This window comes from Diabrotica virgifera, chromosome 3, assembly GCF_917563875.1.
Source record: "Diabrotica virgifera virgifera chromosome 3, PGI_DIABVI_V3a".
NCBI classification, from domain to species: domain Eukaryota; kingdom Metazoa; phylum Arthropoda; class Insecta; order Coleoptera; family Chrysomelidae; genus Diabrotica; species Diabrotica virgifera.
The window spans coordinates 180918154-180932402 of record NC_065445.1 but is presented as its reverse complement, the minus strand read 5'-3'; the positions used below and the strand labels follow the sequence as shown (position 1 = coordinate 180932402).

Below are 14249 nucleotides of genomic sequence, written 5' to 3'. Positions count from 1 at the left end.
TATAGAACTGCATCTAAACCAGTCCCTTAAATTCTTTAACCATGACACTCTCCTTCTTCCTATACTCCTTCCGCCTCTTATCTTTCCCTGTATTATCAGTCTTAGCATTTCATATCGCGGTCCCCTCATTACGTGTCCCAGATATTGTAACTTTCTTATTTTTATTGTGTTTATTATTTCGCATTCTTTACCCATTTCTCGCAGTACTTCCGTGTTCGTTTTCCTCTGTGTCCATGCTATTCTAAGCATTCTTCTGTAACACAACATTTCACATGACTGTAGCTTATTTATGTGTTCTTGCTTTAATGTCCAGCTTTCAAGTCCATATTGTAGTATCGAGAACACGTAGCATCTCAAAGCTCTTGCTCTCAGTTCTAAGCTAAGGTCTTTGTTGCAGAAAACTGTTTTCATTTTTACAAACGCATTTCTTGCTATTTCTATCCTGGTCCTTATTTCTGTTGTTTGATCATTTTTCTCTGAAATCCAGGTTCCTAGGTATTTGTATTTATCAACCCTTTCTATCGGTACATTTCCCAAATGTATGCTTGTTTTTATGTTTGTTTTCTTAGTTATTATCATGTATTTGGTCTTTTTTATATTCATTTTTAGTCCATATTCTTTACAGAAATTGTTTGTTTTGTTCAGTAGTAGTTGGAGTTGTTCAGCAGAGCTTGCTATAATCACGGTGTCATCTGCATATCTTATGTTGTTAATAGATCTTCCGTTAATTATTATTCCTTCACTTTGATATAGCAATACTTCTTCAAAAATGGCTTCACTATATGCATTAAAGAGTAATGGAGACATAATACATCCCTGCCGAACTCCTCTCCTGATTTCAATTTCTGGACTGGGTTCGTTATCTATTACAATTTGTGCTCTTTGATTCCAGTAAAGGTTTGTTATTATTCGTAAGTCCCTTTTGTCTATGTTTTTTGTCTTTAGAATTTGGACTAATTTTTCATGTCTTACTTTGTCAAAAGCCTTCTCAAAATCAACGTAATAAACATGCACATCCACATTCATGTCCATGCATCTTTGAGCTAACACATTAAAAGCAAATAACGCCTCTCTGGTTCCTAGTCCGTTTCTGAACCCAAACTGACTATCATCTATTCCTTCTTTTAGTTTTTTGTTTATACGACCATGTATTATTTTCAAGAATAATTTGAGAATGTGACTTATTAATGATATTGTTCTGTATTCACTGCAATCTTTAGCGTTTGCATTTTTAGGGATAGCACAAAAGGTTGAGAGTAACCATTGTTTTGGTATGTTTCCTGTTTTGTACACTGTGTTAAACAAGTCTACGATAATGTCTAAGGTTTCATCATTTATACATTTTAAGCTTTCTACTGGGATTTGGTCTGGACCTACTGCTTTACCATTTTTGCTGTTTTAAGATAACTACTTCTTGTAAATGCCAAGAATCGAGTTGTAATTCTCTATGATTGTTAGAGGAATGTTAGTTGAATAATGAATGGAAATTTTACTATCTATTCATTTTTATTTATTTTTTATATGTTTACGAATGTAATAGTGTAGAAATTTACATGAATAAATCTATCTATCTAGATTTTAATTTTGCTACTGATCTATATTAGACCAGGGCGCATCTGTAAAAATATTAGTACATTTGGACGTTGAGAGGTGACTCAAATTTTTTTACAGAAATTGCTTGAAATTAAATAATAATATTTGAGTTATCCTCCCTCTCAAAAAGGTCCGGAACATTGTTTAAATAATTAAAATGTCAAAAAATGAAGGAAGAATTCGATTTTTGTCTTCGTTTTTTTATTACAACTTTAAAAGTATTCATTTCCGAGAAAAGTTGTACTGACATAAAAGTTGCGTAATTAAATTTCCTACAATAAAGAATTGGTTAAAAATTTAAAAAATAGTTAGCCTTGTTGCAAAATATCAACAATTGCGAAAAAAACATACAAAAACAAGTATTCGCATTTTACGTTTTTCAACCATTTACGCTACACTTAGGACCTTCATATTTTGCCCAGAAAAACTCTATGATATAGTAAAATAATACTGTAAATTTCATTAAGATCGGTTCAATAGATTTTGCAAAATAAATTTTGCAATCCAGCTGTCGCAAAAAAAATTCATTTTTTCAAAATGTTACAGGACTGAAAATAAAGCAGCGAGCAAGTTGAAATTTTTTTGCGTATAGAAGTGTACTGTAACTTTCATTTCCAATCTGCAAAATTAAAATCGATTAACTACCACGGCGTCAGGAATTTTTTTAAATAAACATTAATTATTGGTGCTACGCGCAGGACAGCGGATAGTTTGCTCTGAATGGGCATTCCAATGACCTTTGATAATGATTGATACATTTTAATTTTTATTACATTTCCATATAAATAAATAAATTTGTTTATTGCAAAATAAAAACACATACTCTATCTTTTGAAATAACACTTTTTTTAGCAAAAACTTTCTTTGTTCATATATTTTAACTTAGAGAATAGAAGTTTATTATTTTTAAACATATGCAATTGTTTAAACAATATTTCACAAACAATAATAAAATTAGTTTGATTTTTGTGGAATTAAAATATTAAAATACAACAAAATATAGAGTAAGAAAATAATATATTAGATAAAGATTAGAAGAAATTTTGGTGGAAATCAACTTGTGTGAATCGAACACCGCTGTCCTGCGCGTAGCACCAAAAATTAATGTTTATTTAAAAAATTTCCTGACGCCGTGGTAATTAATCAATTTTAATTTGAAAATTGCAAAGGATAGGTACAGTACACTTCTATAAGCAAAAAAAAATTCAACTTACTATCTGCTTTATTTTCAGTCCTGCAACATTTTAAAAAAATTAATTTTTTTTGCGAAAGCTGGATTGCAAAATATATTTTGCAAAATCTATTACACCGATCTTAATGAAATTTACAGTGTTGTTTTACTATATCATAAAATTTTTCTGGGTAAAATATGAAGGTCCTAAGTGTAGCGTAAATGGTTGAAAAACGTAAAATGCGAATACTTGTCTTTGTATGTTTTTTTTTCGCAATTATTGCTATTTTGCCACAAGGGTGACTATTTTTTAAATTTTGAGCCAATTCTTTATTGTAGGAAATTTAATTACGCAACTTTTATGTTAGTACAATTTTTCTCAGAAATGAACAGTTTTAAAGTTATAATCAAAAAACCAATAAAAAAATCGAAATTTTCCTTCATATTTTGATATTTTCATTATTTAAACAATGTTCCGGACCATTTTGAGTGGGAGGATAACTCAAATATTATTTTTTGAGTTATTTTCAAGCAATTTCTGCAAAAAAATTTGAGTCACCTCTCAACTTTCATCTCAAAACAGATCCGCCCTGGACTATATGAAACAAAACCAAGATAATTTTACTTGTGAAAATTATAAAAGATTTCATATAAAATATTGTGTAATATTGCGTGACCTCGCTGTGCTCATATTCGATGGCCAGCTAGCTCATCTGATCTAAATAAAGTTTACTTTATAATTATTTATTTCGATTTTGTTAGTTCATTATATAGCTACAAATTTTGAGTACCTAAATTACAAAGTGATCATTAACAAATTAAGAAGTGGGATTCCCTGTATATTTGAAAATAATTTTAAAATTTGTTGCTCTACTCCTATTTTTATGTGGACATTCCTTTTTTTGTACCTTTATTTAAACAACGTAATATCGAACTCTGAAGTACCACTTGATCAACCTGTATGTATAATTAACACATATACCCCAGGCTGTGGGTGAAAAAACGTGATGTAATTCAGGAATTTTTGAAACCTATCAGGTGTTGTAAAGGACGATGCAAGGAATAACTTCTACTAAAATGTAACCAAAAATATTGTGCGCTTTTTTTTTAATTGCGATTTTCATTTGTTAAATTTGCAATTTTTATTAATTTTTAATTTTGTAGCTTAGGATATTGATCTTAGAGAAAAACTTTTTAATAGAAAGTTGTAGTAATTTAAAAAACCTACAATTTGAGCTATGGTAAGTTTAATTTCGTTAATTGGTTATTGCAAAACAGCCTGAGAAAGGTCCAAAATGGCCGTTTTTTACAATTGCGTTATTTATTGTACAAATAATTTCTTTTATTTTTTAAAACTTTAAAATGAAGATCTTTCAATTCCAAACATAAAAAAAATTGTAAAGCCAGATTAACGAATTTGTTGCTTAGATATTATAAATCGTTTATCCCAAGAGGTAAAATGTCGAAGGCTATAACTTTTTGAAAAAAAAAATCGTAGAAAGTTGGTGAAACCTTCAATCTCCTTCGAAAGAGTTATGTTTTCATATTCTGATGTAAATAAATGCGTAAAACATTTTTAAACCTCTAATTTTTGGATTTGAAAATAAGGGGGCAAATTTCGTTATAAACATTTAGAGCTGAAGCGGCTCTGCACATCCTATGAGTTTTTAACTTACATATTATTGTTGCTGAAGATGAAACGAAGATTTATAAAAAAATAAAAAATTTCTACGACCAACTGAAGCCGAGATAATTTTTGGGTTTGCAAATAAGGGGCAAGTTTCGTTAAAAACATTTAGAGCTGAAGTGGCCCTGTATATCCTATGAGTTTATAACTTACAGATTATTGTTGCTAAAGACGAAACGAAGATTTATAAAAATATTAAAATTTTCTACAACCAACTGAAGCCGAGATAATTGTTTTTTTTTTCTTAAATCATAGTGCCTTTATTTATAACAATTAAGAAATTTTTTGACAGTCATTGACTAAAAAAGACTTATATTATCTAAAAATAAAAATTATTATAAAATACAATTATATTTAATTATTAAAAATTATTTTTTAATTCGGTGCTTTTGCAAGCGGCCGAATTTTGCAAATCGCCCGGCTCGCTTCAAATCCGCGCGCTCGGAGAATTTTTACGTAACTTGTATTAAATGACAGAAAACAATTTAATAATATTACCATTATAATATACAGTCTATTTACCACTGTATTTGTTTTTCTTTATAAACTTTTATATGTGAAATCCAAAAAGAATAGTCACTACAAGAAGAAAAAGTTTGATGTATATTATAGTAAGAAGTAACATTATTATTATTATATTTATATAACAATAAAAAAAATAAAAATAAAGTTATATATTTCATATATATGTATCATTTTTGTAATATTATTTCTTCAGAAATGAAATTTCACATATAAAAGTTTATCAAGAAAAACAAACACAGTGGTAAATAGATTGCATATTATAACGGTAATATTATTAAATTGTTTTCTGTCAAAATTTAATACAAGTTACGTGAAAATTTTCCGACCGCGCGGATTTGAAGCGAGCCGGGCGATTTGCAGAATTCGGCCGCTCGCAAAAGCACCGATTTTAAAAATAATTTTTAATAATTAAATGTAATTATATTTTATAATAATTTTTATTTTAAGATAATATAAGTCTTTCTTTAGTCAATGACTGTAAAATAATTTCTTAATTTTTATAAATAAATAAGAAAAAAAAAACAATTATCTCGGCTTCAGTTGGTTGTAGAAAATTTTAATTTTTTTATAAATCTTCGTTTTGTCTTCAGCAACAATAATCTGTAAGTTAGAAACTCATAGGATGTACAGGGCCGCTTCAGCTCTAAATGTTTATAACGAAATTTGCCCCCTTATTTGCAAACCCAAAAATTATCTCGGTTTAAGTTGGTCTTAGAAATTTTTTATTTTTTTATAAATCTTTGTTTTATCTTCAGCAACAATAATCTGTAAGTTAAAAACTCATAGGATGTACAGGGCCGCTTCAGCTCTAAATGTTTATAACGAAATTGCCCCCTTATTTTCAAACCCAAAAATTAGAGGTTTAAAAATGTTTTACGCATTTATTTACATCAGAATATGAAAATATAAATCTTTCGAAGGAGATTGGATGTTTCACTAACTTTCTACGATTTTTTTTTTCAAAAAGTTATGGCCTTCAACATTTGACCTCTTGTGATAAACAATTTATAATATCTAAGCAACAAATTCGTTAATCTGGCTTTACAATTTTTTTTATGTTTGGAATTGAAAGATCTTCATTTTAAAGCTTTAAAAAATAAAAAAAAATTATTTGTACAATAAATAATGCAATTGTAAAAAACGGCCATTTTGGACCTTTCGCAGGCTGTTTTGCAATAACCAATTAACGAAATTAAACTTACCATAGCTCAAATTGTAGGTTTTTTAATTTACTACAACTTTCTATTAAAAAGTTTTTCTCTAAAATCAATATCCTAAGCTACAAAATTAAAAATCAATAAAAATTGCAAATTTAACAAATGAAAATCGCAATTTAAAAAAAAGCGCACAATATTTTTGGTTACATTTTAGTATAAGTTATTCCTGGCATCGTCCTTTACAATACCTGAAAGGTTTCAAAAATTTCTGAATTATATCCTGAAATCGACCTATTTTTCACCCACAGCCTGGGGTAATAATAATTATTACAAAATGTTTTATAGTGGATATCTGTGTTAACAAAATAACAAGTTTCTAAAATATCAGTTTCAAAACGTGGCTAAAATAACTACCCGAAAATCAACAAAATTAAATTGGCTACAAAATATTTTTTATTATTAAATATTATAATACAACTTTATCATTTCTTTATAATTACTATATTTAAATTAGCCACAATATATTAAAAATTTTAAATTAATAGTTTTTCCTATAAAATTGCATTCAAATATTGCGTGAAGAAGGATCTTTACTACGTCATTCGCGAAAGCGACCGATTTTGGAAGATTACGTACCATACCTGGCGGAATTTATTGTACCATGTAGACACCTTATACATTGCTTTAAAAGGATACACTGTCGGAGGATCTTTCCTTGAGCACTATTGATTTATGAAAATCTCGAAGAATCGGACGACCTGCAGCAATTCCATTGGTCATTTAGTTTCGTCTCTCTGCCAAGGCACCGTCAAAATAAAACTCCCAAAATATAGAAAAGTGTTGCTACCCTTTATACCGCCCATTCACCTTCATTTTACCGTAACTGAAGCCAGAAATCGCATTCTTTATTAATAAACCACAACATGAAAGTGACGTCCAAGGATTGAAGGTGGATATTCCATTGATACATGAAGAAAACACTGAACTAGGGATGGGAAAAACCTACCGGTTTTAACCGAAAACCGGTTTTTTACTTCGCAATAACCGGTTTTACCGTTTTTTTGTCCCGGTTATAACCGGTTTTTTCTTTTTAAAGTAAAAACCGGTTATTAGGTTTTTACGGTGATTAGGATTAGGTTAGGTATTATTTTGGATCCCAATCATAATTATTATTCTCAAGTAATTATTCCAAACAAAACCATAATTCAAATTTTATTTTATAAATACAGAAGCAAACTGAAAGGACAAATTCACATAAGCCAGAAACAAGTTTTATTATAATATTTCGTTGAAAAGGTATTTCTAATCATAATATTTACATAAGAAGTGATCTGCTTGAAGTAGACGCAAACATCATCTATTTTTCACACTTGATGACATTGAAAGTGGGTGAATGACTTTTTCTGATTACCAAAATAATGTTCTGACTATGAATATCGAATTACCGATTACGAATACGAATCTCCAAGGAATTCCCTACGTTTTCAAAACGATACACCCGTAGAGGAAGTATTAAATGAGTTAAAATATACCTATTATACAAAAATATACAAACGTGTTAAAAGAAATACTTGATAATTTTTTTTGATGATAGTAAAAATAAAGGATAAATTGCATTATCCAATTTGTTTTTAAGTAAAATCATGTAAAATATTTATGTTGATATTATTTTTTTTAAATCCCATTTGAAAGAGTCTGAGAAATTTTTTATAAGTTGGAATGGTTGGGTTAAATTGTATATTATTGCAATATGTATATATTAATCTTACGCTATAATTTATTTAATAATAATCAATAAATATACATATAAATATACATATATAAATGTATAATAATAAAATAATAAATAAATAATAATTAATAGAATAAAATGGTTTTATTAAAAATTGTGTTTTATTTATATTGATATTGATGTTCTTTCGTTAGTACTAATTTTGATCATATTGATATCGAGTATCGAGTCGAGTGGAGTATCGCAAACTAAAGTGCATTGTAAATATAACATTGTAACCTATTAGATTAAAAAAACCGAAAACCAGTTTTTGGAAAAACCGTTTTTTTTTGGCCGGTTATAACCGCCAGGTTAAACCGTAAGCAAAAAAAAACGGTATAACCGAAAACCGGTATTTTGTCAAAAACCACCATCCCTACACTGAACTGAACCTCGTCTCAGACCTCTTTTATCACTTTGTACCACTTAACTTCTAATCCCCTTATAAAGTATGGTGATTGATATGAAACAGGTCGATTTTAATTTTTAAATTATGATTATTTGACATATTTATCATACTAGTGACGTAATCGATACTTTTTTAATGAAAACAGGGGTCGTGTGCTAGTGTATTTGAAAGGTTATTCAGGTCCCTATTCATTAATATAAACATTAATATAATAATTACTTGTACAGGATGTCCAAATTTTTTTTTAATTAAATTAATTGATACAAAAAGATATTTATTTAATTTAAAATACATTTTGCTGATGTCAGAAGACAATAGAAAATGTTTATTTAACAAATAAATATTGATTTTCGGTTAAATTTAATGTTCAAACTGTCAAAGAGGCAGGTGGATGGGAGTGTGAACATTGAATTTAAACTAAAAGTATGGATTGTTTGAAAATGTATTTTTAATAAAATTAATTACATACATTCTTCTTCTTGTACCAATAATTTAAATAAAATAAAAGTTTTTTGCACACCCTGTAGAAATAATTATAGTGATATGTATATCACTGAATAGAGAATTGAATAAATTTTTCAAATGAGTTAGCACACGACCCCTATTCTCATCGTCATCTCTCAAAAGTCATCGATTACTTCATCACGTTCAGATGGATGACGTCGCTAGTAATATATAGGTAAAAAAATTATAATTTAAAAATAAAAATCGACCAGTTTCGGTATTTTTTCTTGAAGCCGTCAGTTTATGAAATAACGAATTTATACCTTTCATTTGCAGCATACTGTATACAGATACAGACAGGTTATAAATCATGGAATAAATTCATTTTTTTTTGAGAATAGGCCTCTTTGGCGAAAAATATCGAGAAACGTCGATTTTTATTTTTAAATTATGATTTTCTAACATATATGCCATAATAGTCACGTCATCCATTTGAGCGTAATAATTTAATCGATGATTTTTTTAAACGGGGATATGATGCGTAAGAGAGGTGTTTTCACAGCTCGAGGAGGAAACAGGTAACCTGGGCCTTCGAATAAATGAAGAGAAGACGAAATATATGCTGGTGACCAAAAATCCAAGACCAAGAGTTAGGCAGAACGTAGCTATTAATGACCACAACTTTGAAGTAGTAAAAGAGTTTAAATATCTGGGAGCAGTAATCACAGAGGACAATCACATAGAAAAAGAGGTCTCAGCAAGAATAGCTGCGGGAAATAGAGCATTATACTCCCTATCATCATTATTAAGATCTAAGCTGCTGAAAAGACAATCTAAATTAAGACTGTACATGTCAATTATTCGCCCAGTTGTTACATATGGGAGTGAAACATGGACTCTACATCAGCGAGAAATAAATAAATTGCTGATATTTGAAAGGAAAGTCCTCAGAATGATATTTGGTCCTCAAAGAGATGAATTGACAGGAGAGTGGAGAAGGCGCCGCAATGCTGAATTGGTGACTCTATATGGTACTGAAAACATCGTCAGATATATAATAGCTAATCGGATAAGATGGGCAGGTCATGTAGTAAGATCAGAGGAAGACAGAGTGCTAAAGACAGTGTTTTTCGAGAGACCAGACGGTAGAAGATCAGTGAGCCGTCCCAGAAAAAGATGGAAGGATGATGTTGAAACCGATCTATCTAGGATTGGGGTACAACAATGGCAAATCGAAGCGCAAGATCGCAGACGATGGAGGGCCATAGTGGATGCGGCGAAGACTGCAGTCAAGAAGAAGAAGAAGATATGATACGTGTGGTAGCTTATTTGAAAGGTTATTCGATTCTCCATTCAGTAATATACACAATAACATCATTATTTATACAGTGTGACCAAACAAATTATTTTTGAATTAATTTAATTGCCGCAAAAAGGAGAATCTCTGTAATTTATTTAACTCAAGACACATTTTAGTGCTGCCAGAAAAGATTAAAAAAAAATAGTTATTTGACAAACAAACATTGCTTTTCGCTTAAATTAAATGTTTAAACTGTCAAGAGGTAGTGGGTTTGATATTAAATCTAAGCGGAAAGCAATGTTTATTTGTTAAATAAACATTTTTTTTTTATTCTCTAACATCAGTAAAATGTATTTTGAATTAAATAAATTACATAGATACATTCTTATTTTTGCATCAATTAGTTTAATTCAAAAATGATTTTTTATTCAGTCTGTATAAATAATTACATTAATGTTTATATTACTGAATAAAGTATAGAGAATTAAATTACCTTTCAAATAAGCTGCCACACGAGCCCTATTCATAATTTAAAAAATCAGCGATTACACCATCACGCCCAAATGAGTAACGTCACTATTATGACCTATATGTCAAAAAATCATAATTTAAAAATCAAAATTGACCTGTCTCGAGATTTGCTTCAAACGGGCCTATTCTCGAAAAAACTAATTTATTCCATAATTTTGAACCTCTTTTTATATACTCTATATTTCCTTAAATATTTTATGTACAGCAAATTAAACGATTTCCAATGGATAATAAATATGTTTCTTTTTAGCTGGATATTTCCACTTTTTAAAACTGGTTTTAAGAAAAAATTACAACCGTCGGATATCTACAACACGCTCAACTCAGACACATGTCACGCTACAATCAATACGCTTCAAAGGTAAAACTTATAATCTCTTATACAGGGTGAGCCAAAGAAAACAGTCCACCTCGATATTTGATAGTAGTTATAGTCCATTCTTTCACGGTTTTTGCTCTAAATTTTAAAGAACCGCTTGGATTTACATGAAATTTGGCATACGCATAGCTTACATGTCAAAGACAAAAAGTAATATTGTGCCGATGTGTGCTTTTCCCCTGGGGGTGACTTTCGCCCCCTCTCGGGGGTGAAAAAATATATGTCCAAAATAAGTCCGGAAATGGATAAACTGACTAATTTTAAGTAACTTTTGTTCTATAGAGCTTTTTCGCCCAATCAACACTTTTCGAGTTATTTGCGAGTGAATATGTTCATTTTTCAACAAAATAACCACATTTTTAGACGGTTTTTCGCCAATAACTCAAAAAGTAAGTATGTTATCGAAAAAAAACGTTCTTAGCAAAAATAGAGCATGTAAAAAAGAAAAAACATGTTGTACGCTTTAGGTCTCTGGACCTCGTAGAACCAGAGTTATAGCCAATGAAAAATAGATTCATATTCACCAAATTTCAAATAGAATATTTCGAAGTGAAATATCCAAAAAATTAAGCAATTTTTGGGGAAAATCCATTATAACTTTTTAAAGTGTTTAAAAAAAGCTTTATTTTTGTTTTTATAAAAAGTTTCTTGCATTAAATTTAATGCAAGTTACGCTCAAAATAAAGTTGGTCCCTTTTGTTTTGGCAAAAAAAAAAATCGGGAAAACCACCCCCTAATTAGCAACTTGAATGAAATTATTCGTTACCGCTCCACAAATTATTTTACTTATGTTGTGTTTATATGATCTGTAAGTTTCATGGATTCAAAGTGCTTATTTTTAAAAAAATTTGGTTTTAAAATAAAATTTTCAAAAATTTTAATTTTGAAAAATATGCTTTTTTTTAAATAACTTAAAAACTGTACCAAAAATCTCGAAAAACAAAATAAGTCACCATTGCTTTTCTGAATCTCATGTATTTTTTTGTCTTTCTGTTAGACAAAAATTGATTAAGATTTGGTGTTTCTAAATTTGCATACATTCGTGATCATTATTCTCGTTCAACCCCTTTTAACTACAGCCCTTTCAAAAATAAGGACTTTGAACCGATGAAACTTATAGATCCTATAAACAATACATACACGAGTCAAGAAACTTACGACACGAAGTCGTAACGACTAAGTAGTCCAGGGCTCATCTGTTTTGAGATGGACGTTGAGAGGTGACTCAATTTTTTTTGCAGAAATTGCTTAAAAATAACTCAAATAATAATATTTGAGTTATCCTCCCACTCGAAATCTTCATTTCTGAGAAAACTTGCACTGACATAAAAGTTGCGTAATTAAATTTACTATAATATAGAATTGGTTAAAAATTTAAAAAATAGTCACCCTTGTTCCAAAATAGCAATACTTGCGAAAAAAACCATACAAAAACAAGTATTCGCATTTTACGTTTTTCAACCATTTATACTATACTTAGGACCTTCATATTTTACCCAGAAAAACTATATGATATAGTAAAACAACACTGTAAATTTCATTAAGATCGGTTTAATAGATTTTGCAAAATAAATTATGCAATCCAGCTTTCGCAAAAAAAATTCATTTTTTAAAAATGTTGCAGGACTGAAAATGAAGCAGATATAAAGTTGAATTTTTTTTTGCTATTAGAAGTGTACTGTACCTTTCATTTGCAATTTTCAAAATTAAAATCGAATAATTACCACGGCGTCAGCAAATTTTTTAAATAAACATTAATTTTTGGTGCTGCGTGCAGGACAGCGGTGTTCGATTCACACAAGTTGATTTCCATCAAAATTTCTTCTAATCTTTATTTAATATATTATTTTCTTACTCTATATTTTGTTGTAATTTAATATTTTAATTCCACAAAAATCAAACTAATTTTATTATTGTTTGTAAAGTATTGTTTAAACAATTGCATATGTTTAAAAATAATAAACTTTTATTCTCTAAGTTAAAATATATGAACAAAGAAAGTTTTTGCTAAAAAAAGTGTTATTTCAAAGGATAGAGTATGTGTTTTTATTTTGCAACAAACAAATTTATTTATTTATATCGAAATGTAATAAAAATTAAAATGTATCAATCATTATCAAAGGTCATTGAAATGCCCAATCAGAGCAAACTATCCGCTGTCCTGCGCGTAGCACCAATAATTAATGTTTATTTAAAAAAATTCCTGACGCCGTGGCAGTTAATCGATTTTAATTTTGCAAATTGCAAATAGAAGGTACAGTACACTTCTATACGCAAAAAAAATTTTAACTTGCTATTTGCTTTATTTTCAGTCCTGTAACAATTTAAAAAAACGAATTTTTTTTGCGAAAGCTGGATTGCAAAATTTATTTTGCAAAATCTATTGAACCGATCTTAATTAAATTTACAGTATTGTTTTACTGTATCATAAAATTTTTCTGGGTAAAATATGAAGGTCCTAAATGTAGCATAAATGTTTGAAAGAACGTAAAATGCGAATACTTGTTTTTGTATAGTTTTTTCGCAATTATTGCTATTTTGTAACAAGGGTGACTATTTTTTAAATTTTTAATTAATTCTATGTTGTAGGAAATTTAATTATGCAACTTTTATGTTAGTACAACTTTTCTCGGAAATGAATACTTTTAAAGTTATAATCAAAAAACCAAGAAAAAAATCGCATTTTTCCTTCATTTTTAGACATTTTGATTATTTAAACAATGTTCCGGACCTTTTTGAGAGGGAGGATAACTCAAATATTATTATTTGAGTTATTTTCAAGCAATTTCCGCAAAAAAATTTGAGTCACCTCTCAACGTCCAAATGTACTAATATTTTTACAGATCCGCCCTGGTCTAAAGTTCATTTGAGATACTAATTAGGGGGTGATTTATTTTCCCGATTTTTTTATCAAAAAAAAGGGACTAACTTTATTTTGAGCGTAACTTGTTTACTTTTGATGCTAGAATTTTTTTTATAAAACAAAAATGAAGCTTTTTTTTAACACTTTAATTAAGTTGTAATGAGTTTTCCCCGAAATGTGTTTCATTTTTGGTTACTTCACGTTAAAGTATTCCATTTGGAATTTGACGAATATGAACCAATTTTTAATTAGCTATAACTCTGCTTCTACTGTGTACAGAGACGTGATATTTACACCATTTTTTAAATTTTTACAGGCTATATTTTTGCTACAAATATTTTTTCGACAAAATACTTATTATTTGAGTTATTTGCAAAAAACCTTCTAAAAGCGTGGTTATTTTGTTGAAAAAATGAACA

The 14249-nt window shown here is 29.0% G+C and overlaps 1 protein-coding gene across 2 annotated transcripts in view; it reads left to right on the top strand.

The window, feature by feature from the left end:
• The window catches only part of LOC114332627 (ATP-binding cassette sub-family C member 4-like), a 298183-nt gene that overhangs the window by 89690 nt on the left and 194244 nt on the right, over positions 1-14249 (top strand). For both annotated transcript variants that reach the window (XM_050645698.1, XM_050645699.1), the window contains exon 2: positions 10839-10949. In XM_050645698.1, coding sequence (XP_050501655.1) covers positions 10839-10949 — 111 coding nt within the window. The remainder of the gene's footprint in view (positions 1-10838; positions 10950-14249) is intronic.